Genomic DNA, 27,966 nt, shown 5'->3' on the forward strand with positions numbered 1-27,966 from the left:
CCGCTATGATGGAATTGGCAGCAAATTCAACATGGCGGAATTACCATCACATGTGAGTAACCCCAGTTTGCAGGTCATTTTCAGTACTCACATGACGAACAAAGGCCACTAGCAACTATATAAATCGGTGGGGTGCAGTGCGCCGTAAAACTCACCAATATATTGCCTCTCTCCTCTCCTATCCCTACCACGATGAGTAGGAAAGGAAGGTAGTTTACTTCGTGCATACGAATCCAACCAATCCCAGAGCTGCTCTCATGCGGCTAGCAGCTCCAGGATTGATTGGAGCAGGCTAACCCAGTGCTCATTTTAAAGCTGGGGGTCTGTGCCTGCAATCCCTTGGTTATTTTACAGGACTGGGATTGCATGCTCTGAAGTTCAGACCCAGCCATATGCAAATCAGTCTAGACCCTGTGCCTCATGGGAATAGTCCAGACCGAACTGCCAAGCCAGGTCTTCCCTAGACCAGAAACAAGCATCCTAGGACCGGTTTCGGGGTAACACCCCCTCATCAGCCAGGCTAGCTTGAATCTAGTGGCAAAATGAGCAAGGGACCCACGTCTGGGCATACCTTCCAACTTACGGCGAACAAAGCAATCACAAAGAGATGATGGACGGAGCACTAAAACTTTTCTGACACTCACCGGACCGGAAACAAGCATCCTAGGACCGGTTTTGGGGTAACACCCCCTCATCAGCCAGGCTAGCTTGAATCTAGTGGCAAAGTGAGCAAGGGACCCACGTCTGGGCATACCCTTCCAACTTACGGCGAACAAAGCAATCACAAAGAGATGATGGACGGAGCACTGAAACTTTTCAGACACTCACCCCCAGTCACAGATCTGGGTTGAATCCAGCATCATTCTTGAGCTCACTTTGCCACCCCAGTTCAGACCCAGCCATTGCCATAGCCATGAAGTGCGCAAGACAGATTGACCGGCTGTAGACAGCCGGCCAATCTATCATGCGCCCTGAGCACTTGAAGCAGTCATCCTGAAATATACAGAAATCTGTCGGTCCCACCCTCACCATGCACTTGCTCAAGCACGGCTGGCGGCATACAGAATAACAAAATGGTAATTACCATTTTATTATTGTGTGTGTACCTGCTGCGCTCCCAGCAGGTGGGACGATGCACCTCCGCCTTAATGGAGGAGCCGCCACTGGACAAATATCCAATGCCTACTGGCATTTTTCTACCAGCTCTCAATGGACACACATTGGTAGTTTTGAGAACGACTACTATGTGTTACATGGCTATCTTTTTTAGAGCTAAAAGCATGGAAACTGGAGGCCGACTTTTGCATTATCACAGCCAGTGGCTTCAACTGTGTCCAAGGGCAGACCCAATGGTGAAGCCGATTGATGCCCTGTCATCATGCTGCCAGCCTTTCCCTACATTTGAGGGTGTGGCAGCGTGCAGGGCTGCACAAGTGCTGTTACCACCCTTCTCTAAATCAAGCCCGTACTTCCTCCTGTCCACCATACGCATATGAATACTCTTTTGATGTTCCACATACAGCCTAAACTCCAAGACGTTGAATATGCCAGGGCCACTGGAATTATGCAGCAGGGGAGGATAAAATTATGCAGCAACAAAAGGCAAATGATGTAGTGCATTGCAGCACTTTTTGTAATAGAATTACTTCACTATTTTGTCTTTTTTTTTTTTTTTTACAAATGTGTAACACTGTCTGGGCAAAGGTTTCATCTCCTCAGTACCAGTTTGACACCCAAATACACCAATAAACAACAGAAAGGCGAGCCATCAACCTTTGCGAAGGAACTTTCACTCTGTGGCAATTTGTGTCACTGAGTTTACTAGTAACTTCGTATCCATTCCCGCTAGAAATAAATTAATTTCGTTAAAATCTGCAGATTATGCAGCATGTGGTGGATTATAAGGCAAATTCACAATTGTGCAAAAACGCTGTTGCAGCAAAATCCCATACTTCTAGTGGCCCTGAATACAGAGGCTGAATACAGGGTGCTGATGCAGACAGAGTCTGCCACAGTTTCTATACATTTACTCTCCTCACATTGATGTCTTCGCTCGCATCCCTCGGAGCGGAGAGCAACAGGCTGTTGCAGAACTAAGGCGGAGGAGCGTCGCCCCACAGGAAAAATTAAATGATAAGAACACACTGTTAATAACATTTTATTTTTCAGTGCTCGCTCTGCACGTGCGGGACTGGGCTGCCCCCAGAGCAGGGGAGGAGTGGTGGGCACTTTCTAAGTGCGCATGACTGCTTGACCAGCCAAACAGACATGTGCACTTACCGTGTTCTCTACCAGGCTGTATTGCACAGCCAGGTGGAGCACATGCACAGGCTCCCACTATCTGTTTGAGCGCTGGACCAGGCCGCTCAGACCAATCATGACACTGCTGTCATGATGACAGCAGCGCTTTGATTGGCTTAGGGGAGTCTGGGAGCGTGTCTGCTTCCTGTGTCGACCAATAAGGACGGAGGAGAGGCGGTGGCTGGCAGGTGAGTGAAACTTAAATATAATTTGTTTTATTTATTTATATCCCCTCCTCTCTCCCCACCGCGCCATTACTGCCCCGTAGCAGCCGCTACTGGAACTAGCAAGGCCCCAACACATGCCAAAATGGCTGCCTGAGTTCACCCTCGACTTGATTTTACCTCCCAGTTGGATTCCTTGTTTGGTAATTAACAGATTGAGTAAACGCCGGTCCGGGGCTCATAGTTAAGCTCACAAAATATACAGCTCGTCTGGCGCGCCTAATCCGCAGCGAGCGTCCGCAGCGCCGCCGGCATTCCTATGATGTGTTTGTTATCGGACGGCTTTATGGGATTATGCACGGGCGCGAGCTTTGTCAATTTCTAACGCTGGTCGGCACACTGCGCGAGAACACGATAAACACACAAACGGCCTCAATTCAACCGAACAAGAACATGCAAATTGGTGACAACAGATCTTTTTCCATCCGCGCGCGGCACGCTTGTGATTGCCACACAAACAAACAAGATTAGTTTTGGGGCATATTGGCAGTTTGCCACCAGGTCCTATCAGGCTCCGGCTCCGAGCTGGCGAGTGCGCCAATGTCCACAGAGAGGCGCGACGGGACGGTCACTAGATCACAGAAAACAGGGGGTGGCATTGGCTGAAATCTATGGATTTTGGAGATTGGACCCTGGTCAACACAAGAAGGAATGTATCTCGCCGAATATTTTATTGATTTATTTATTAATTCATTTCTGGAGTTTTATATTGGAGTGGACAAGGCCCCGGAGAGCCTCAAAGCCTCTCATCTTTTTGAGACAGCGGTTTAAGAGTTTGTATCCTCATCCAAGCAGCTTTGCCTGTGTTTATGAAATCAAACGAATGAAACTGGATTTATAGCGTGTGCGGCTACTCCGAGGAGTGCGCCAGCGCTAAATAGTATTTTCTCTATATTTTTCATTTGCAGTAGTCATAGAAAAGGTTAGGCAGTGTATGGAACCTGACACTAATACGAGATAGTGAAAACCTATTTACTGGTGATTTTAACTTACACCATTACATTTGTGGCATTTCAGGGGCTTACTATTCCCATAAATAATATATTCAAGCCCCTGAGCCTAGAAGCTTTCAGGACCTTTCCTTTAATTCAAACATTTATCACCCAGTTTTTCTACGACATTGCTGAGCAGAGATACTGTGATTGACTCCGTCAACCAGAAGGCTTTTAATTTAGGTGAGGTATTGTTTTCCTACCGATTCGTTGCTTAGTTTTTGTCTGCTACCCGTACTATCAGTAGGTATTTTATGTGTCAGTTCTGTTGCTGGCAGGCGCGGTGCGTCCATTGGGGCGTTGCCCCCCCGCCCCCGTCCCCGCACCCGTCCGCAGCTCCCTCGGTGTCTCTGAACTTAGTTTACTTAAGTTCAGAGACGCCGAGGGTGGGGAGAACTGACAATGCATGTCAGTCAGCATGACGTCGGACCGTGGGCGGTCCGGCGTCATGTTGACTGACATGCATTGTCAGACCAGGCAGCACAGCAGCACAAGTGCGCATGAGTGGGCATGGTGAGCTAATTTTTAGCCCGTGCCCAACATGCGCACTTGTGTTTTCACGGACTTGCGCAGCCCATTAGGAGCCCCTCGGTCTCCTAATGGGCAGGCGGCGGGCGAAGAGTAGGCTGTGCCCTCAGCCAATCCTGGCGCTGCAGCAGTGCCAGGATTGGCTGAGGGGTTGCCACTGCAGTGCTGACGTGACGTGCTGTTCCAGTTTGAAGAGGGCAGAGGCGCCAACGTGGACCAGGAGCAGAGGCGGTCAGGTAAGTTTTCCTCTTAATTTTAAATGTATTCTCCCGTGCGACCCCCACCACACCCCCCCCCCCCCGCGACTGCTCATGTATTAAAAACCGGTCCTTTCGTTTACTTGCTTCCTTTGCAATCATTCTACGCCCCGCCACTTTCAAATGTCACCAGCCGCCCCTGGTTGCTGGTATGACTGTCATCAATAATTGTTGCTCGCCTGTATTCCAATTCTTCTTGCGTTGAGTTAAAGTGCTGAGTGTGGAAACGAAGCAGAGAGGCTCAGTGAGCTTCTGTGTCTGCGTGTGGGAGGTGAAGCTGGTGGATACAGGCGCTAAGAGCATTACTGCCCATGTATGCCTGGGCATTTACTGTTGTTAATTGCCATTCACCCTCATTAACATTTACATTCTAAGGGTAGTCCGGGGGAGCCAGGGCTACTTCTGACTTGTTCTTTGGTACCCTTGGGACTGGCCGTGCCACCCTTCGTCTCAAGAGTAATGGAGGAAGTGCCTGAGATTCAACACAGACCCTTTAACTCTTTTTTTGTTCCAATTCTTTGAGCTCATTGGCTTTGCCCTAGATCCTGAGCAGCCAATAGGATTTAGTCTGGGCTAAGGATGCGACAAGAGGTCAGAAATGCGTTATCATTGTTGGTCAAAAGGTGCAAGATGCGACTTTCACTACCCTTGACCTTTTTTGTGAATTGACATCCACGAAGATTGGGTTCATATTTAGAGGGTGGAAAATAAGAGGATGGGAAATAAATGTGCGATGGGTAATTAACCATTGATAAGCAAAGGGCAAGTCTCTTTATTGTCTCATGTTTTTCTACATTTGCTTATTCTTTGGCTTTTGCCCTGTAGTTTGTGGTAGAAAGTGGGTTATTAGTTGGGAATGATATGGGTCCTTTTCAAGTAATAAGTCCGCAGCTTTCTATCTACTGGGAACCAACTACGCATTTGTTGCTCTCTTAGGTTGCTCTCTTAGGTAGCGAGTCAGAGCAGTCCAAGGCTTACTCAGGGGAGGTGATGTGGGCTAGTACCTCAGTCCACAGGCATGCAACAAATAACACCAATTAAATATTTGTTCAGTAAGTGCTATCACTTGTAAGAAGCAAATGCATTTTATTGTGCACACATTACTCAATACTATGCATCAATTAAAAAATGGTGACAATCTAACAGTTCACACCCTAAACCCTATGACCATGATACTTCTGCATGTGCTGGACACAATATAATGGGTCACAGTTATCAAACGGAAGGCCCACTGGCTTTCCCAGGGTGTCACCACATTAATCAAAGCAGAAATATGCCATGATAAACCAATACAACATCATTAAAATCACTAAGGTTGGCACCCTCTTGGAAACATGTTCTTGATACCTGTAATGATTTGCTGCACAGGAGAAGTTGTGGTTGGCTCCTGGTGGCATGCTCCAGACATCAGAAGGGGGTTCTTCAGGCCTCCTGGCCTCTATATTTTGTAATGCATGGGTACCTCATTTTACTGCTCATTTGTCTCACAGAGAACTGGTCTGGGTGCCTGGCACGTCTTCTAGTGTTGAGGCCTATCACGGCAGTATTCCCAGGTCCCGAACACAGAGTCCCCTCCCTGTCTTCACTCCCTCCACTGCAGGTCCCATGGCCTCCTTTGGCTGTTTGGATAGCAACTGGTTCAGTGGACATCCGAGGCCCCCTCCTTCTGGAGGCCACACAACTGCCGGACCAGTGCACTGAAGATCCAGACTAACTCTCCTAGGTCCTCCGCAGCAGGTCCGTGCCTCGATTGTCCCCCTGAGAGTATAGGGGGTGTCAGCGCCACTGGTAATGGAGAAACAAATCCCAGTCTCTGGGTGTCCCTTTCTGCAGGAGCCCAGGCTCTTTTCTGTTCCACTTAGGCATTACTCTGGCATTGCTCACACCTACCCCCCCTCCTCCCAAGTGCGATACATTGTCACTCCATTCCTACCCAAACCTTCCTGCAAAGCATTTTGTGAATTTCCAAGATGGCGCCATCACATGGTCTAATGAAAGACCTTCTGTTAAAGCATAAGCCCTGCCCCTGACTGCCATAGCTGCCTAGTCCTTACCCCCAAACCTCAAAGGGTAGCTCCTCATGTGACTGGCTCTAGAGATTTGGCTATCCTTCTGTTTCCGTGGGATTGAGCCTTTGTAGGCAAGGTGCGGAGTGTGCAAAGTAATTCGCATGTGTAGCTTCCATTCCCATCCACACCTCTCCCAGAAGCAGGCCTAACTAATGATCCTATTGTGTGGGGTGGTCTTTGATCACCCAGCTGTCCAGCAGAGTAATTAATTTGGCCCAGCCGGGGGATTTAAAGGCCTGAATCTAATTAGGAGCTGAATCTGAGAAAAATTGTAAATCTTGTAGTGCTACGGGGAAAGTAGGTATGTGTAACCTAATGTAAGATCTGCATTTGGTATCCTGGTTTGCTATAGGTTTGATATGTTATGCTCATCTCTCTAGGCCTAAATATAGTGGAATTTTACTGGGGTGCAGATTTTGTCCATATTGTATAATGCAGACAAGCACTCTACATAGTTCAGGAAAGCACTACAGATGTATGCGCTCTCACTATTAATGCCCACTCATATTATAAGGCCTGCACAGGTCGGCACCAGTCCATGATGGGTTGCATCGGCGGCAGGCTGCATGCGTTCAGATACCAGGCTTGGTTAAATGGTAGTCTTACACTGCCAGCCCATACATGTAATATACATGTGTGCACCCGTGTTTATTTGCAACCAGCCCAGAGTCCCTTACCCTAGCTGCGCAGCAGTGGACCTTATCTTAGGAGGACGACGCTCACGGTCAGCTCTCCCAATCCATGATAACAGAGCTCACAGGGAGTGAGACTCGCATAGCGAGACCCACCCACTGAGGAAGCCCATAAACAGGAAGCACAAAAAGGGGAAAATCCAGGGGGACTAAATGGGGCCAAACCCACTTCTCATAGCTTGATTGTTTTTTTTGTTTCTTTACTTTCTATCTTTTGTTTTGCTTCTTTTGTGTTTTTTAAATTAATAAACAGTTTGTTTCCCGTGGAATGCAGATCAAGGTGTAAGGCTTCTCATCACAAAATGCAATAATAGCCTACCTGTCTGTCTACAAAAGCTGTAAGACAAAAAATTCTGAATTCAAATAGAAACCTGTCTAGATGTTCACATCAAGTGACTAAAGTCTATTTGTCCACCACATGTATGGCCATAAACAGAGCCACGGATCCATTAGAAAAAGCAATTCCAACCCTTTGAAAGACAGGTATTCTACCTTCCTAAAATAATTCCACCTAATTTAAAGCATACAAGAAGGCAATGAAAATGATTCTAAACAGAAGTCTTACGCCAACCATAGACGCTAACCCTCACCTCAAATGCCAACCCACCCCCTCCCCACACACCGAAACCTGACCACGGGTAAATGCTTTACATTTTCCAGGAATGCTGGATGAATCTCGGCTGCATGCAGGTTTATGCTTTGAATTAGGAGCTCTGGTGACATAAAGGGAGATTAAGCGCTAGGTTAATGGACGCTCATTCGGGGGTATTCACAGGTATGGCTAGAGATCTATATGATTGATATTGTTATCTCTCAAAGACCCTTCTAGGGCTCCTGATGGACATATTGATTAAATCTCCTTCGATGAAGCCCCTGATACAGTTAACGTACCACACACGACATACTCCTGGAGGGCTATTTTTCTGAAAACATCTTGAATGAGTCTCCCAATATTGTACCAAATCTATGCCATATACAGTGTTGGCCCACGAGACCGAGAGTCAGGCTATATCATGTTCCAGATATCCTCATGTGAAACTTACAATTAATGTCAATGAGAGACATTTGCGTAGTAGTTCCACTACAATTCCAACATGTATCTCAACATAGCTGGGGCACCACTTAGCTATACCGTAAGCCATGAGTCTGAAAAAGCATTCAGTAGCACCTTATGTATCACTGGAATATTCTTTTAGCAATCTGCATCAACACGACCCCAAGGGGTGATCAATGGGGAACATATCATACTTGTAAACACTGAAAAAGGTAACAAAATTCATTTTAAACAGTGGCATTGTTTTCCTTCTGGGCAGGACCGCTGCAGTCTATTGTTCCTCTGCCCATACAGAGGGAGGTTCAGGCACAGACACGACGCCATTAGTTCACGCGCACATCTCACTGTTTGAGGTACATTCTTGGCACGGAAGTGCGCACCTCTAAAGATGGCGGCCAGCGCGTCACAGACACTTACCCAGTAGAGCACGTCCGTCCAGCCCTCCATGGTGATGCACTGAAACACCGTGAGCATGGCAAAGGCGAAGTTGTCGAAGTTGGTGATGCCGTGCTTGGGCCCGTCCCATCCCGCCCTGCAGGTGGTGCCATTCTGACACTGGCGCCCGTGCCCGGTCCCGAGGGCACAGGGAGAGGGGTCGTCCTCTGCAGGGACTTCTGGGAGGAACAAAACCAAAGGATGCTGGTTAAAGAGAAGAACAAAGCAAACTGAGGGCGTATTTTTCACTTTTACATTTGAGACAGGAACCTGGCGCCCAGTGCGACAATGTTTGTTGCCACCACCCCCCCCCCCCCACTCCCCCTGTCACGAATTCCTTAATTACCACCCTTTAACAGTGTCCTTCAAGCCTCCATTAAAACTCTCTCTCAGGTGCATTTAACTAGGTTTATAGCCCCACTCATACCAATGTAGGGTGTCAGAGCCCTTTACATCACACACATATCACACAGGGAATATCAATCATACGTGTGTAAATCAGCGCATAGGAAGTGTTACATAAAACAGAGGACTACAAGAAGTAGGAGTCACATGTCATCCATACTGGTAGGCAGCATAGTTTAAGAGGGCTTGGTCTAGAGAAGCACAAACTCAGAATTTAACACGTAACACCAAGGTTGGAGGTTCTCTCTAATGATAAGAAATGATTTCTACCCAAATGAACCCTTTTTGCAATATCAGGATAGTGAAAGACGGGAAATAATCACAACCCTCTAATCTATACCATGCAGCTTGCATGTAGCTCTTTTGTGACAGTCAATAGCTCACTGCTCTATGTTAGGATTTTAACTTATAAACTGCAAGTCACAACAGGCTCTCTCAGACCAAAGCAGTATCCCGCTGACTTATTTACATGATATGCTCTTTGTGATCTGCATGGTGCACGTTCTTTGCAGCAGGCGTATTAACCCTCTGCGCTACCTTATGATGAGTCAAAACTGTATCTAGACAAAACTCCGGTCCCTCTCAAGCAAGAAGATTAATCACAGGAGTTAACTTGACATTTTTACTGTTGCCTGAAAATTGCTGGAGGTAAGGAACGTAGCAGCAGGTGCTTTTAAAACCATAATGAACTTGCAAACAGGGCTGTCCCACGTGAAGTGCGTTGGCACCGGTCGCACCGCCCTAGAGTCGGACCTGCCTGGAAGGACTGAGAGATGGGGGGGGGTCACTCACTCATGTGACCTAGAAACACTAATGACATGACACACTTTGACCTGAATCTCTTAGAGAAGGCATTGCAGTGCGAGTGGAAGCCATGCCATCAATTGACCAACAGGTTGCAGAGAACGTAAATAAAGATTGGCAAAGACTATACTAGGCCAGGGTCCATGACAGCAGAAAACGTGTGTGTGGTATTGTTTAGTATGAACTGCTCTATTACCCATTGAGGCAGCAGGTTTCCTAGAGCAGGATTATTAAATACATATTGAACATGGGATGAGAGTGTACCTTCTTAATATAAAGGAACATTCTGGACACGGGATTCCATCCAAGTGCAGCCGCTGTCATCAGCACATTCTAGTAAATAACACATCTCGTGGGCAGAAAGATGCGGCTGGCAGGATGAACGCCCCTGTCTTATATTAATAAGCAAAAGGTGTTTGAAATCAGGGCGTAAAAGAGGTGATTTATAGTTCATTACAGCCGGAGCCACACCCTAAATTCGGAGGGAGAGGTGTGGCGCACCGGCCAGAGGGGCTGACCCCGGAGAGCAGGGCTCATGGTTCGATCGCCAGCGGCAGCTCAGCTCAGCACCATGTGACTCTGGGCAATAGCTCACTTAATCTCTTTGATGGCCTGCAGCGCCTTGAGACCCTAAGGGGCGAGTAGTTTGCGCTTTACAAATACCGATACCGGATATCAGGCTCCCTTTCCACAGAACCTTGCGGTTCTCCTACCAGCCATGGGCAGCGCTCGGGCACCCCTTCAGCCTCCTCATTGGTGGTCATTCGTTTACGCACAGCCTTACTTTTGGGGATTTCCTTGCTCTAACACGTGCCATCGCGTCAGTGATACTTAGTGCGTCAATTCATTTGATTATGGGGTTTGTGACCAATCATCACTAGGCTGAGTATTCTAGTGATTACTCGCTCACAACTAAGGGTACAAAACCCAAAGGAATGCAACAATGAGCAGCGCTTGGAAGTCGCCGTTGGCGCTATATAAAAGGATTGCAAATAATTCTACATATGGATGTGGAGATCCACTTTGACACCCAACGATTTTAGAATGGTAAGAGGTCAGAAATAAAAGAACGTATTCATGAAAAATATCATCGAATAAAAAGCGAGCCGCCTTCACAGCTGAAAGCGTCAGCAGCGCCCGGGGCTCAAAAGCGCTCATAAATCGGAGCAGCCTTAGATGGTTTTTAAATTCCCATCTGCTGAATCATGTATTCAATTCCCCCATCAGGATGCAGCAGTGGGATGAAATTGGCACTCTACTATCACAATTTACTAAAAATTCTACCATTTCTAAAATTAGATCTTTTTAGTACCTTTCTTGTCGATTTTTGGGATGACGCCTCTTCCCTAAATTATTTCTTTTTTAGGCATACGACTTTTTGTAGCACAGCAGAACTAAAAAGGTATAAGAACACTTCACAAGTAATTGTATATAATCAGCACTGTTGACAATAATGCTAAACATTTTACCACCAGGTCCTTGCACCAATATCACCAATGACATCACAGGCTTCGTTGCACCCCTCATCATCAACCCCAGCACCTGAACATTCACCTAGAAGACCGCACCAATTCAAACTCTACAGGCCTTCTAGAAAACCTGTAAAACTTTGGCCTCACCCAGCACATTATCAAACCCACCCACACAGCTGGACAGCTATCGGAACCGATTTACTCCTTAATGAGCAACTTCATAGTCGATAAGCCAGCAATTGTGACCTGGACAGACCGGTTCCCCGTCAGTTTCAGCATACCCATCCTGCCCATCCTGCACCACCACACGATCGCTCACTGGAGTTGGAAAAGCATCACAGAGGCGGACTGGGCTTCCACTCTCTCAGCACACCAGTCCGAGAACACCAGCAACTTGCAGAAAGCTATCAAGAAACTCAACAGCTGAATCACTGTATGAGCCGACACCCTGGCTCCCCTCAAGCACAATCCAATGGCAAGAGCCCAACCAAAGGTCAGATGGTAAATAGAGGAACTCAGGCTGAAGAAATACCCCTGCAAGCAAGAAGAGCGCAAATAGAGAACAAGTCAAGATACCATGGATAAAGACATCTCCAAATTTTGCCTAAGACGTTACCACCAGCAGATACGGAACACCAAGAACACAGCTCTATCAGGCTGCATCGAAGCCAGCACAAACAGCAGCAAGGAAATCTTCATCACCAACGATTTCACAGTGCCTCCTGCCTCTTCCAACATCATACCCTCGAAAGCTCTTGAAATTCTTCTGTTACAAAATCACCTCCATATACAGCAGATTTGACTTCCAACTGGACTCCGTCACTGTCAAAACTCAACTTTTCATCACAGCTGAAAAACTAGCTCTGACCTCATTGCCCACCATCACCACCGTCGAAACTGCAGCTACCATGAAGACCATCCACTCCAAGGCACCATCTGACACCCGCTCCAACACGCCTTCACTAAAGGGCTCATTCTGATCAGCGAAGCACTTATGCTTATCCTCATTGCCTCCATTGACTCAGCCCCATTCCTGGATACCTGAAAACATGCCACCATCAAGTGAAGAGTTGTGGTGCATCGGCCAGGGCAGCTGACTTCGGAGCACACGGTTCACGGTTCGATCCCCGGCACTGGCGGCAGCGCAGCTCAGCACCATGTGACTCTGGGCAATAGCTTACTTAATTTCCACTACGGCCCCCAGCACCTTGAGACCCGAAAGGGTGAGTAGTTCACGCTTTACAAATACGGATTTTATGCCCATGCTCAAGAAACCATCTGCTGACCCAGCCACACTATCCTACGTCAGACCTATCTCCCTCCTACTGCACCCGGCAAAGGTCTTAGAGGTACTAATCAGCCAACACCTCACCAAGCACCTCAGCACCCACCAGAAACAGCACTTATTGTCACCAGACAACATCTGAATTATCCTTGACAGTGGAGACATGACAGCCCTCATTCTCCTGGACCTCTCTGCAGCATTTGAAACGGCCTCACACCCCACCCTCATCAGGTGCCTGCATAAGATTGGGATCCAAAGACCCGCTCTCTGCTGGACCTGCTCCTTCTTAACAGATGGAAAACAAGCTGTCTGTCTGGCACCTCATCTGTGAAGTGCCTCAGTTCATCGCTCAGCCCCACCTGATTCAACTCCGACGATGCTCAAGTGGGACAGGACCCCCAACACTTGTTCTTTGGGACAAGACCCCAAATACGAGGAACACGTTCACTGCCTGCTTGGAGAGGAACAAGTTCACTGCCCACCAACTGGATGAAAGCTCACTTTCTCAAGCTCAACACAGACAAGACAGAAGTAGTGATCTTTGGCAAGAACACATCGCCTTGAGACTCCATCTGGTGGCCGGCCGAACTCGGACCCACACCCAGCACCCACACCCAGAGCCTTGGAATCATCATCAACATCAAACTGGACATAGCCGCACAAGTCAATGCCATCACTGCATCCTAGTTCCTCACCTTGAAGATGCTGAGTATCTTTAAATGGCTCCCTAGCAACACCAGAAAAAAACATAACACTTGCCCTAATCACCAGCAAGTTGGACTACGTAAGCACTCTCTACCCTGTGATCACAAGCAAATCACCAGAAGACTACAAACTATCCAGAACTCTACAACCAAAATCATCCTCAACCTCTCACACAAAACTTACATCACACCATCCTTCAGGGAACTCCACTGACTCCTGACACACAAACGTGCTGATCTCCTGGATTCGCTCTTTTCTGGCTGATAGAAGTCAATCTGTCTGGACGCGGCTGTTGGCCTCCGGCCTAAAGCTGATGAAGTTCGGAGTGCCTCAGGATTCTGCTCTGAGTCTGACTCTTTTTAATATATATATATGATCCCCATGGCTTCCCTGGTGGAGTCCTTCAGGGTCCCGATAATATCATAGGCGATAACACACAGCGCCTCCTTACTTTGGATAAGAACTCCCCGGATGCTTTTAGCATGACGGCTGTTTTTCAATGAATGAGGACTAGCAAACTACAATGCAACATCAGCAAAACGTAGATCCTGCTATTCAACTTTCCACACCACATCTGGAGCGGGGATTGCCGGCCTAGCTACTTCCAGTCCCCGACAGGCCCTGCTACTATAGTGCGTAATCTAGGGGTCACTTTGATGATCAGATTTCTTTCACCCTCAGGTGGCAGCAGTTGTGGGTTGCTGCTTTGGACTACTAATGTCAATAAAGACATTTTTACATTTACTCACTATGCAGGACCAAAAGATGGTCATTCATGCCCTGATCACTTGCCCTCTTAATTATGCCAACACCCTTGACACGGGCCTCCCTGCCTGCGGAGGTGGCTCCAGCTGGTCCGAAATGCAGTGGCTTGGCTACTACTAAAAGTTGCCAGACAGGCACCCACTCACTAGTATCTAAAGGAGCTTCTCTAGTTACCCTCCAGGGGGGATTCCGTTTAAATGTCTCACAATGGCTAATCGAGCTTCCTATTAGTTGGGTCCGAGGTACCCGTCTAATAGGCTCATTCCCTATCCTCCTGCAAGAACCCCCATTCCTATGGAGTAGGTTGGCTGCTGTACCTCAAATCAAGAGAAAGAGACGGGGTGGTATGTCTTTCTCCTTTCTTGCAGCCTACTTGGAATGCCCTTCCTATGGATTTACGGGCAATGAAGGATGGACACTGCTTTGGTAGCAATCTTAAAACATGGTTGTTCCAATCGGTCTTTCAGTAATTTGGATGTATCTTAGATGTCTATTTTTCATCTAGCCCTGGGAAACTCTCTTAGTAGCTGCACGCTTTATAAATCCTGATTGATTTCAAACGTTTTACACACATTCAAGGCACTACACAGTTTAGGCCCCAACTACCTGAACAGTTGTATCTCCTTCCACTCAGACACCTCCACTATGCAGGACTCCTACTCACACACATGTGACACAAACGGAACTAGATCCGGAGGACGGACATTCTCTTACATTGTTCTTAAAGCACGGAACTACCTCCACATTAAAGCCTCCTCGTCTGTTCTTGAATTTTACAAGAAGCTGAAGATCTGGCTTTTCAATTACCCAACCTGCCCTCGGCAGGGCTGAGCAAACACACCTGCTCAGCACCAGGATACCCTCGTGGGTGAGAGTGTGCTTTACAGATACACATAACATAACATAACACAACACAACATAAACATAACATGACATTTTACCTCCTAGGAAATTCGTTTGCAAGTTAAAATATGCTGGATACAGGCCTGAACCCTGGGGCAGCCACGGTGGCTGCAGGTATGAGTGGTGCGGCGGTGGGGCCGTCTGGGGGGGATTTCGAGAGGCGGCCACGAGGAAAAATTATTTATGTATTTAATTATCTCTCGTGGTCGTCTCTTGAAATCCCCCCTGCTGGCCCCACGCCCCACCGCTCTTACCTGCAGCAGCCGCGGCAGCCCTGGTAACATTGCCACATGCTCCGTGTACCCCTTCTTGCTTTCCTCACTCTATGCTTATCCAGTGCTTAAGTTGTAAAACAATAAGTGCCACGACCCTGGTCAGGAGGCCACCGCTGCTTGCGCCACCCTTTGTCCCCACCAGCGCTACCGATGACAGTTCAACTACAACTACTCACCATCACACTCCTACAGGTGAACTACAACTACTCACCATTACACTCCTACAGGTGAACTACAACTACTCACCATCACACTCCTACAGGTGAACTACAACTGCTCACCATCACACTCCTACAGGTGAACTACAACTACTCACCATCACACTCCTACAGGTGAACTACAACTACTCACCATCACACTCCTACAGGTGAACTACAACTACTCACCATCACACTCCTACAGGGGAAAAATTCAGACTATTTTGGGCCCTCACAGCTATAGGAATGACGGGTGGCAGGTATTAGTCAGTTTTGTCAGTAACGTATATTGATTTAATAAATACCTGTTGTTGTGCTCAACTGTAAATTAGACAAACAGCACCACGGTGTGGCAGACTGTCATAAGTGCAGGTAATGACAATTAAGGGCCAGTGCCAATCACCGGAACTCACCAGCTCAAATTAAGCACTGTGCCTGTCTATCCGGGACTGTCCACACCCCAGCCATCCCTTGTTGTCTCCCCATGTCTCTTTCCTCCCTCTGACTCCACTTGCAGCGCGGACCCTTATGCGCTCGCGACCTCACCTGGGTACCCCTCCTGCAGAGAGTAGCAAGTCTTGTGCATCTTGCCCATGAAGAGCTCCAGCCCGATGATGGCGTAGATGATGATGACGAACAGCACTAGCAGAGCAATGTGCAACAGGGGCACCATGGCCTTGATAATGGAATTTAAAACCACCTGGAGACCTGCAAGCAAGAAGAGAAAGACAAGCTCATTATCACACAACAGGAAAATCCACGGGTGTGAATAGTAGGTCAACACACACAACTTTTCAGTGTCTGGGCTTGAAACACTGCACCATTCAACAACATTAGCGCTCAAACTTGATTGCCAGTGCTTAAACTTTATGGAGAAAACAATGGGCCTGATTCACAAAGGGCCTCCACTCTCGTGGTGGAGGCCCCGCACTTGCGGCAGAGGCCCCGCAGTCGTGGGGAGTCTCCGCACTAGGGGCAGAATCTTCGCAATGAGAATTCTCACTGTTGAGATTCCGCCCCTGGTGCGGAGGCTCCCCCACGACTGCGGGGCCTCCGTCCAGAGTGCAGAGACTACCGACAACTGCGGGCCTCCACCAAAGTGCGGAGGCCCTTTGTGAATCAGATACTCCAAAATCAAAACTAAAAAATTGCGGCACTGCTTTTTTAAAAACTTTCAATCGAACTCAGCAGTTTTACGGTGTCCTTTAATCTAAATAAAGCAAATTACAGACATAACAGAAGTATTTGTAGAGTGTGCATCTGCCCCAAGGGAGGTCTCTCCGCGCTATTGGTAGATAAAAAATGTCTATTGTTACCCAACTCAATGGTACTCATTCTATCGAGCTCAGAGGGCCGCGTCAACCCACTGGGTTCCAAGCCTGTGGTTATGGTGGTCAAGAGCAGATCCTTGGAGTGAAGGCATTAGCCCACTAAGCTACCACAGCCGAACAGAGCAAGAATGAGGACAGGGCCGGCTAATTCAGACTTCCATACTGCTGAGGTCGATAATAGACTGCTATGCGAAGCTACGGTGATACTAGCAACTAGGGTAATTTCGGTTTGCGATATGTCCTATAAAATGGTTAATGTATACGTGGCAAAAGAAGAGGGGAGTAAGGGCCAGATGTACGACCATTTGCTTTTGCGACTCGCAAATTGCAAAAAATTGCTAGTCGCAAATGCATATGTACAACAGTGTCTGACACACTGTTAGCGATTCCCAATAGGGTTGCAAAATGCGAGGCTCTTGAATATTAATGAACCACTCGCAAATTGCGACCCTAGGTGGCCTGCTAGGGTCTGCAGACCACCATGTCTATGACTGGTTTTAGAGAAAGCAGTGTTTTTTTATGCAGGCCGTTTTCCCTAAAGGAAATGGGAGGCATTTAAAAAAAAATGAAACGTTTTTGTTTCAAATTTTAAGGGCAGGCAGTGGACCACTGCCTGCCCTTAAAAAATATTTTCCCATGCATTCCCAAAGGGGAAGGGGTCCCCTGAGGACCCCTACTCGTTCGCAAATGCTTTGCCACTGACTTGAAGTAGGTGGTAAATTGCGACTGTTTTGCGACCGCAACTACGGTTGCAAAACAGTCATACATAGGGCTCAAACTCGGTATTAGGAAGGGACGTCCTTGAAACGCCACTTCCTAATAGCGAGTCGCAAATCCTAATTAGCAAGTCACAAATAAATTGTGACTCGCTAATTATGGTTTGTACATGACCCTTAGGTATTTTTGCATGTGCAAACGGGTCGCAAAAGCGTTTGCACACGAAAAATACTTCGTACATCTGGCCCATTGTCTCTTATAAGACCTTCAAAGAGTATTCTCGGTGGCCCGAAGCGGTTTGATTGAAGGGCTACTACCGAAGAGAAACAGAGGAAGAGATGAGGTAACCGTCTCATCCTTTCATCGCCCACGGAAGGCAGTCCGCGTGGGTGCAACAAAAAAACAGGTAAATTTAGCAATTGATCACTAAGGAATGTTCCCGCAGCGTGGGCCGCGGTCCTGGTAGCCAATGGTGATTTACACCCGCCCCCCCCCCACCAGCAAGCGAGCTGCCTCATTAGTGAAACATGTCATGATGATCCCAGCGCCTCGAGACCCTATCGGGTGATTAGCAGCGCTCTATAAGAACCCGCATTGATCGATCGAACACTTGCCTGACGGGCACTTTATTCACAACGGTTAATCTACTCACATAGGTGCGCTCTACGCAGACGTGACATCACACTGACATCATTTCTAGAAGTCCCTGCAGAGGCGTGGCCAAGACCAGGCGATGCACACGAGGGTAAGGGTAAAAGGGGTAAGGTTTGAGTGTTGCACAAGATGTATGCCGATGTATGCCGCAAAGGGCGTCAAATACAAAACTCTCCGTTCAAGGAGAGAAATGCAAAAAAATACTGCTGAAATGTTGACTTTTCTTAGTGTTACGCTTATGATATCTTCATGCAGCCCACAGAGGGCGGATATACGGCTGGGGACTGGGAGCCATCTTTGAGGCAGATATGAGAAAACATGAAGATTTTTTTTTTTTTGTAATGACCTAGGACAATCGAGGGATTGTTGTAGCCACAAGACAACTGCACCGAATGAGGGCAACTCGTCCATAATGTTGTTTGTTGATCATTGAATGTTGTGTCACTGGTAATCGTCCTGATCCCGGTGAAATGCGGGTGCACTATGCAAACGTTTAAAATCAATGTTCTCTGGATTAGTCAGGATAGGTACCATATACTTCTGATCGGTGAGGAGTCTAGCGAGCACTACAAGGAGGCGAAACATTTCAAATAGAAAAAAATGTCATTTAGTGTAGTTTGCCTGCAGAGCAACATTTCCTTTAAAAACTGCTAAAACCTGCCCTCTTGGTAGACTTGAGAAACTAGCAGACTTCGCACCGGAGGACACAGGAGCTCCTGGGTTGAGACAGCATGCACTTGACGGGACCGCAAAATGCGACCCAGGGAGCCGCAGGCTACTTGTAGCTATGTTGATTGGCTGCCAGCAGCCAATCAAAACTCAGAATGAGTGCAGGACCTTATTATCAGTTGACAAGTTGGTCAATGACATTCTTTTTTTGTTTCACAATCTAATTGGGCACTCTTTCAACCAATCAGAACAGCATGCTGGCCACATCAGAATAGATGTGGGATGAACTGCCCGGTACTGGTATGTGGCATGATAATGATGTTTGTAGATGTTCATGGTAGTAGCCTATATTTTGTTTTCAGTTCATGGGAAGTTGAAGCAGATCTTTTGAAAAAGGCATACATGCCCTATGACATGCTTGCACCTAGAGCAGCCTGAAAACATGAAATTGACCAGCCGCAGCCAGCACCTTTGGAGCAGTGCAGTGCGTGATGCTTGTGATAACCTGTTATGAATCACTCCCAATTTTGAAAAATAAGAGAACCGAAGCCATCTTGAAACGGTTTCATTTTTCTCAAGTAAGGCGTTTCCCAACTAATGAAAATGTGTACCTTCATTTCCGGGAACCTGAGGGTTTCATTCTCGACATCCTTACTAGTCAATCTCTACATTGAACAAGGGGGTGAACTTTTTAAAGCGCTTGCTTTTGCATTTCTTCAGTACACAAATGATTATTGAGTGAATGTTTTAACGGTCTTTATCAATACAGCAACGACAATCAGGTGTATCTCAAATTGGACTCCCTGAATTCATCTCCAAGACTGAACCTTTTTTCCATGGCTGCACACATGGATGGAACACAAGCACCTGCAATGAGGAACTTTCAAGACTGAACTTCTTCTTCATCCAAAATATGACTCACCAATAAATGAATATCTATACATCTATACCAATATATATGTCTATCTATCTATCTATCTATCTATCTATACATATATATATATATATATATATATATATATATATATATATATATATATATATATAAACAACGTTTTAAGAGACTATAGTAAGGTGAAAAAGTCAGTTAAAACACGCAATTTTAAAATACCAAAACCGATGAAATTCCAGGTACAGTTATCTCAAGTAGCTGCTATAACTCGCGCTCCAGCCATGCACAGAGTTGTCATTAATTATTTATTTATTTATTTATTTAATGGTTTTGTAAAGCGCGTAGTAACTCCGAAGAGCATCCCAGCGCTGATCTGCTTCTCCAGGGGTTTTGGCCAACTAATGGGATTATATTTGTGGGAAAAGGAAGGTCTTTAAGGTCTTTCTGAACTGGAGATAGTTCGGTTCAGTCCTAAGTTTTCGGGGGTAGCTGGTTCCATCTCTTCGCCGTGTGAACCGAGAAGCGACGGCCACCGGTCTTAGCTTTTCTCACTCTTTTATACTGTGGCGGGTGGGCGTGGCCTGAGAGTGGGCGTGGCCTCAGTTCCTTGCCGTGAATGGCGTCCAAATGTTTGGTTTGTTCTTGAATCGGTGCAGCGAAGGGGTCGCTGTTTGGCGTGTCTCAAGCCCGCTGTGGGGGTTCTTGCCGGGTGAGTGCGCAGTTAAAAGTACAGGTTATTTTTAAAGTGACACAGAAATTACAGTTTTAAAAATTCAATCGTCTCCCGGCTTCCGCCTCAGGAGGTTTAGCAGTTCTGATTTTTAGCGCTGTTGATCGCGCTTTTATACTGTGGCGGGTGGGCGTGGCCTGAGAGTGGGCGTGGCCTCAGTTCCTCGCCGTGAATGGCGTCCAAATGTTTGGTTTGTTCTTGAATCGGTGCAGCGAAGGGGTCGCTGTTTGGCGTGTCTCAAGCCCGCTGTGGGGGTTCTTGCCGGGTGAGTGCGTAGTTAAAAGTACAGGTTATTTTTAAAGTGACACAGAAATTACAGTTTTAAAAATTCAATCGTCTCCCGGCTTCCGCCTCAGGAGGTTTAGCAGTTCTGATGTCATTTCAGATGTTGCAGTTATGTTTTAAATGATGTCATAGAACAGGGTATGAGTGATGTAATATATAGAAGGTAATTAACAGTACATGGCGAGGGTGAAACTTATAGTCACTTTAGGGCACGAGTTATAGTTACACATGTCTTCAAGAAATTAAGGTTTAAAATGTATGACTATCTGGACGGTTGGGTTCACAGGACTCTTTTGAATCCTGTGAGCATGCAACTTTAAATAATATTGCAATCTGGTTAGCCAAGAGGGCTTCTTTTCCCATCAGCTGTCTTGCTCACACTCTGATTGGCTAGCCGCAACATGTGGGGAAATGTTGCGCCCAACACCTGTGGACACGTGAACTTGGTCGCCGTGTCCTGATATAATGATCTGGAAACTGACCCAGATCTGGAAACTGACCCAGATCTGGAAACTGATCCAGGTCTGAAAACTTTTCCCTTATGCTCTATCCAAGATGACGCAATTATTTCCAATCCTTTTACAAAGGCTACTTGAGGACCCAACAGAGATGTGGTTTTTTTTCTGCATCATGCGACTGTAGAACATGTCTTGGTCCAAGCCGGGGCACCTCCGTTAAAGCCCCATTATATTTTAAACCATTCTCAAACTTCAGGCTCTAAAGTTCTGTAGTTCTTACAATACTGCAGTGAACCTTGTCTGCGCGCTCGAGACATACAGGTATCTGCAGAGGTCATGCAGGTCAAAGGTTTCTGAGCAAACAGCCACAATAGAGCACTTGCATGGAGGGCACAGCGCCCAGCCATCTTAGGTCTGACAGGATGCCTACCAATGCCAGGGGCTGCTAATGCTGAGTTAGAAACGAATCAAACCACTTGAGAGAAATTGAGGGGCCCAGAGAGCTCAACTGACTGGTCCTACAAGACAGAGTGCTTCAGTGTCAAATGCCCAGTAGTGTAGGTAGCTTTTCTTGCTAAGGAGTGCCTTGGTGGCCACGTCATTTCATAAGCGCACTTGTCATGATGCAAGTGTATGCATGCTTCTATGCATGCACGTGCCTAGAAAATAATGTGGGTGCCTTTCTTTGTTAAATTTACTGATCCAAGGGGGGTTTACAAATAGAAAAATTAAACTGGAATAGCATGAAAGTAATTTTGTGTAAGGCGGATAGACCAGCAGCAATTTGGTGTTGTACCCTCCAAATAAATAAATTAAAAAACGACCTACAGGGGAACAGAGGGGCATATGAGCGGAGCAGGTGAGTGGGAAGCAAAACGGAGTAGGTGGTGAAATAAAGTAAAAATAAAATCGAGTGGAGGGAGGTGGGAAATGTAGCACATGAGGAAGTGAGTAACACGGGGTGGGGCGGAAGCACATGACGGAGAGAGCAACACTGAGCGCAGGGTACACTAGAATTTGGCGGGAGGAGAAGCACACAAGAGAATATGAGCAACACATGAGTGCTGAAGCAACACATAGTGCATTGGTGTGTTTAGAAGAAGAACCTCATGGAAGAAGCACACGAGGAAGAGATCTGGAAAACACATGCTCTTTCATTGAATGCTTAACCAAAAAGTAGTTCCCTAGAAGTGAAGCAGTGTGAGATTACAAGTCAGCCAGTAGGGCAGGGACAAGCACAAGAAGCAAGCAATTGAGAGTAATAATAAAAATGGTGAGCAACGGGCAGGCTGTAATCCCAATATAGGTTTTTGGGAAGCCCACAAAAGGTTTTTCGCAACCAGAACGCTTGTACTGTCTGGTAGAAAAGACCTAATAATGTGTAACGTAGTCTGGTTCTGTTGTAAAGCGCTCTAATGCTCTTGGGCCAAGTTTGTAGTATAATGAACTACAACAACAAAAAAATGTCTATGGTAAATCTCTCTCCTCATTTAGAAGGCTTTACTGCCATTCCACAGCTTGAATTGTATTAGTTTAAACGCCAGGAATGACTGGATTGGTCCCTTGTGATGTGTGGTGACGTCATAATAATGGCACTCTTGTCTGCACACTTCAAGAGATCAATGACATCTGTGAACTCATCTCACAACTTAAATGTCTGCTCAAGACAACAGACACAGACGATTATTAATTTAAGAGTAAAATTTGAAACAAATATGCAACAAAGATGTCACCATGATCCTGATGGGACTATTTGAAACCCACTATCATTACAGAAACAGAAGCCCCAGGCCTTTGCATGGACGTACAGGTGCTCCAACCTGAAGTACTCCAAGTATCTGTACCAAGGGAGTTTTTTTCTCCACAACCTTCGCCAGCACCTGCGATAGAGGGTCCTCTCCATACCCCATTATATCCTAAAGATGTTCCAGAAGTTCTCCAGCCAGTCTCATAATCGTATTCTTTAGTTCATCAGTAGCAAAATCGGCCAGATCACTTCTTCTGACAGCGCATGCGCACGTGGCTTCTGCGCAGCCAGCACACGGGCCCTTGCCACTTGGTTTCACGACTTCAAAGGGCACCCTTATTAACAGTGACCGAGCACAGGCAATTTTACAGCAGACATTTATGTGAGCATTTAATTTTATATTAGAACATCCCATGAGATCCTGGAGGTCCTGATGTTTTAGGCAGACCGAGGATGCGCAGAGACTACTTACTGGGCGGGGAGCGCGAGCGCTTTATTTGGGGGCTGATGCACTCCTAGTGGTTGGGAGTTTAAAAAAAAACGTATTTTAGTTCATTAGATAATACTATCTGTGCTTTTTGCACTCCGTTTTTACTGTTTACGACTATTTGTTTTCTATCTCAGTTTTTAATTACTGTGCTCGTTTATTTAGCTCCTCCCTTCTGTGAAGCTTCGTATGCGTGTGCACCTTCCTTTTAGCTGTTTATGTTACTTTGTTTTACCCTGTGCCTGCCCAGTGTCCCCGGCGGCCATTTTGGCTCCATGCACACATCTTATCATGGTGGTCTAGTTGTTTTAGGGTGAGTGAGCATGTGCCAAGACACTACAGCACCCTATGTTATGGGACTGGGAGTGCAACCTTCCATCAAGCTAGTAAGACGCACCAAAGACAAACCCATCTACGCCCGTCCGCGATAGGCCAAAGCCAGAGACCAGGCATGCTGCTAGTTATAATTCCGCTAGATACACTCACTACAGCATTTACGAATCTCTGGTAGGCCCTGCAAATTCCAGGACTGAGCTCCTTCAACTCTGCTATAACCATGACTATTTGCCTCCTGGGGTTGGCTCTCGCATCACCACCTTGAATAGCCGCTTCACAGACCGGCACAATGAAGCCAAACATCCCTCACTCTGGTGGGCCTTTTCCAGCTTAAGAGTTGTGCTGCTCGGTGTTCTCCATCTAAGCATGCCCAAGAAGTAAAAACTCATTGGAGAGCACAATCTTAGCTTGCTTTTGAGTTACTGAAGCCTGGCCTGAAGACTGGTCAAGCGCTGCAGTCCTCCTAATTTCACATGGTCCGTTCCAACGTCACTGGCCATAACCCAGGCAGTGGTGTCGCTGTCGCGACACCTATTAGTCAGTATCCGTACTTCCCGCAGCTCTTTTGGGCCCTTATTGTTGTGTCCATAATATTGCTCCAGCTGCAAACATATCAATTACTTTATGCTAATTTATTACCTTCTAAGTAATGCATCATCTTCTATTAATGACTTCAGTGATGCTTTTATCTATTTGAATGCTACCTATTCACACCCTATTACTTTGGGAAATGTTAACACTCCACACTAACAAACATGATGACCCTGTTTTGCGTAGTATTTTTTACCCAACGCACTTCTGCTCGCTGTTTCAGTTTTTAATTTCGGCCAATCACATATCCTGCCAGGAACTTGAAATCCCATATAGCGCCTACCTCTGTTTTATTTCTCCTTTGGTTTGGTCTGACCATTTCTTTGTTGTTTTCAATACAGTAAAGCATTGTAATGCGCATGCTGCTCGGTTTTGCAACTTTATCTTGTCCAAGCTGTGCTCAGCGAATATTTCCTCTCTCCATAATACCTGTCTGGATAGCTCTACCGCAGAGGAGTACAATACGCGCTGGTATCTTTCACCTACTGCCCTACTACGGCTTTGGGCAATCTCAAATACACCCAGCGCGAGAAGCTATAATTGTATTGGAATGGCTACTACACACGGTGGAGTGCGACGGGCGAATTTAATGTCGCAACTGAAAAGAAGCACAAATATAAGACAGTTCTTTCAAAATATAAATCTGCTCTAAAAGAGGGTCGCTGCCAAAATGACAACCAGGATCCAAGAAGAACTCTTTGCAATTATTGATGAACTGGCAGGTGAACATTTTTTTCTGATTTCATTGTTGTCTCTCAGACTTTATGAGGCAACTAGCAAATACTTTTGTCAAAAATGACAGCAGAAGAGGCATAAGTGGAAGAATTTGATCATCCCCCTCCTGGTTTATGACTCCAGTAACTCCTGACTGGACCAGTTTTGAGTCACTGGCTCTAACTAGACTGTATGTGTTCCCTGACTCCTGTACATCTGGCCCTATTCCAGTCAAATCTGTATCCTCGTTCAAAGGAAGCCTATCATCTGCTCAGTTGGACATTCCGAAGTCATCTCCCCAACTGGCCAACGTTCTGACCCCTTCCAAGGCTGCCAAGGTCCTCCTGCTTTCGAAAAATCCTTCTTTTAGCCCATTGTTGACCCTAAACTATCGTCCTGATCTTTTCTTCCAGTCATCACAAAGGTTCTTACATTGTGCACTTTCCAGCACCATTTCCTTTAAAATAATGGCCCAAAACAGTAGTTTTCAAACACATTTTTGGGCATGGTTTGTTAAGCAGGCCTGACATCAGTGCTTAATTTGAGCCAGTAGTTTCCGGTGCTCAGCATCGGTACATAATCATCAATACCGGTGCTTTTCATTAGCACCTGTTAAGAACACATTAATTTACGGGGGATAAGTGATTTGCCCAGAATCACAGGATGTTGAGCCGATGCCGAGACTCAAATCTGGTTCCCCAGCTCCGAAGTCGGTAGCTCTGCCCATTACGCTACATCCTCTCACAACTTTCAGCATTAGTAGTTGGCTCTGCTTTAGTCAGAACTACCAGGAGAAATGGGCTGGTGCCATCTTCCTCCTGATGAGAGCACCGACACTTATTGTTTCACAAATTAACCACTGCATGACCTTCCCAGGGGTGGGGGTATCAGGCGAGAGGGTTTCAGGCTGGCATATCCCCATGAAACATTTGTAAAGCGAGTTCTCTGACCTCCATGTGCATGCACGTCAGGCTGACACTCGTGGGGAACACAAAACAAAGTGAAGGAGAAACCCAGGGAGGTGTATTTCTGCCTAAGGTGCCTACCCCTAAAAACAGCTTTTGGTGGAAGCTCTTGGACTTTGTTTAATGAGTGGGAACTATGTATATTTCTGGATTCTAAGTGCCATGTTTTGTAAAATGCTATAATTCCATTTAAACTGAAAACTTCCTCCCCTTTATTGGGGGGAGTTTTATATAGTGCGAACTCAACCCAAAGGTATCAGAGCGCTTTACATGAGCACCAGTTGCATTGCAGACGGGCTCATTAATTTTGTTAGTCACAGGGAGATTAAGGGATTTGCCCAGAATCACAAGATGCTGAGTGTCCCTGCTGAGACTCGAACCTGGTTCCCCAGCATCGAGGTCACCACTCCAGCTGTTAGACCACATCGTAGGGCCACATTTAGACTGTTCGTGTTCTACTCACAGGTGAATAACTCAGATCATCAGTGTGACCCGAGACCCTCAGGCATGTCTGAGGCAACTGGATAGCTTAAGCCTGAGATTCCGGCCTGACTGCGGACGTAAAGCTACGACTCGTAAATGACCTCTGTAAATACCAAAAGTCGTAAAGTTACACTTTTTGCTTTTTGAATCAGGCTCTACGTGGTTAAACTCTTTTATTGACCGATAATCCGCACTCCAAATTCCCTTTTTCTCCTGAAACCCAGTCTACTCCTACTCCATTGCATTTCTCTCAATCTAACTCCTCCTGCCTTCTTCCCTCCCCCCTCACTCCGAATCCCTTCACTTCTATTTATTCCATCAGTTGTACCCTTCCCAACCTACCTCTATTCCCTTCTCTGCTGCCATGTAACTGAAGTTAATGTAAATTCTATTTTGTTGTTTTTTGTCTCTTATGTTATTGTAAAGAGATTCTGATCACCACTATTCTGGAGATCAATATCCCTTGCTTGAATTCCTTATGCAAAACACACTGATGTTAAGTAGAGCTGTGCTATGTAAACACGTGATCCAAGTACAAATAAAAGTGTAGCTCAGCATGCCCTCCATGGGGCCCGAGCTATGCTTTATCATTCACCAAAGTGACACACAAATGCTACAATCAGCACAGAAACACTGCAGAATTGAGCAGAGTATTCTGGTATGAGTCCTAGAATCGGTAACTGCAATAAAGGGATCTTGTAATCCAATGGGAGTTGTTTAAGATTGTTGACCCCCTGTAGTGTTTGTTAAGGCAATACTGGTGCACATGTATTTGAAGGGCCACTGGAATTATGCAGCAGGAGAGTGACAAAATATGTGGCAGGTTTGAGTAAATTATGCAACAAGAAAATGCCAATTATGAGGCATAATGCGCCACATTTTGTAATATTATTACTACCTTATTTCATCATTTTTAAACTTTGTAACACTCTCTGGAATTGGTTGCACCACATTAGTACCAGTTTAACATTCATATATAGCAATAAGCAACAGAAAGGTGTGCAGTGCAGCTTTGCAAAGGGCCTTCCACTGCACAGCAACACGTCATCAAATTTTTACTAACTTTTGAACTGTTTGAGCATGAAACAAAATTATTTTTTGTTAAAATCTGTAGATCATGTGGCAGATGATGGATTATGAGACAAAATAAACAAATCTATAGTTATGTGAAAATCACAGCGGGGCTCAATCGCATAATTCCAGTGACCCTGTGGATACGTAGAAATGCCCTTTGCACTTTGGTCTGTAGTGAGTCTATGGGCTATGCATAAGCACAGAGGACCTTAGTAAGTAAATTAGCCAAAACCTTCCTATGCGTATGGGGTTATGCCTGTGCATATGGGATTATACCATCTCATATGAGGCTGCACTGCGCATGTGTGTCTATACTCGAACATTATGAGGCTGCCCTAGATGTATGAAACTACACTTTTTGACTAATACTATGGTTAATTCTGGAATAGGTTGGGATCCAGCAGCTATTTTTCAGCCGGCTCTGGAACCTAGACTCAGCAACGGTGGCAACATACATTCATTGTGTACTT

The 27,966-nt window shown here is 46.2% G+C and overlaps 1 protein-coding gene across 1 annotated transcript in view; it reads right to left on the reverse strand.

Moving 5' to 3' along the window:
* The window catches only part of CACNA1C (calcium voltage-gated channel subunit alpha1 C), a 2,189,932-nt gene that overhangs the window by 924,811 nt on the left and 1,237,155 nt on the right, over window positions 1-27,966 (reverse strand). Inside the window, exons 6-7 of the mRNA XM_085652198.1 lie at window positions 15,910-16,071; window positions 8,535-8,731 (exon numbers count right to left, since the gene is read on the reverse strand). Coding sequence (XP_085508324.1) covers window positions 8,535-8,731; window positions 15,910-16,071 — 359 coding nt within the window. The remainder of the gene's footprint in view (window positions 1-8,534; window positions 8,732-15,909; window positions 16,072-27,966) is intronic.

The sequence above is a fragment of the Triturus cristatus genome, chromosome 4_1 (genome assembly GCF_964204655.1).
Source record: "Triturus cristatus chromosome 4_1, aTriCri1.1, whole genome shotgun sequence".
In the NCBI taxonomy this organism is placed as follows: domain Eukaryota; kingdom Metazoa; phylum Chordata; class Amphibia; order Caudata; family Salamandridae; genus Triturus; species Triturus cristatus.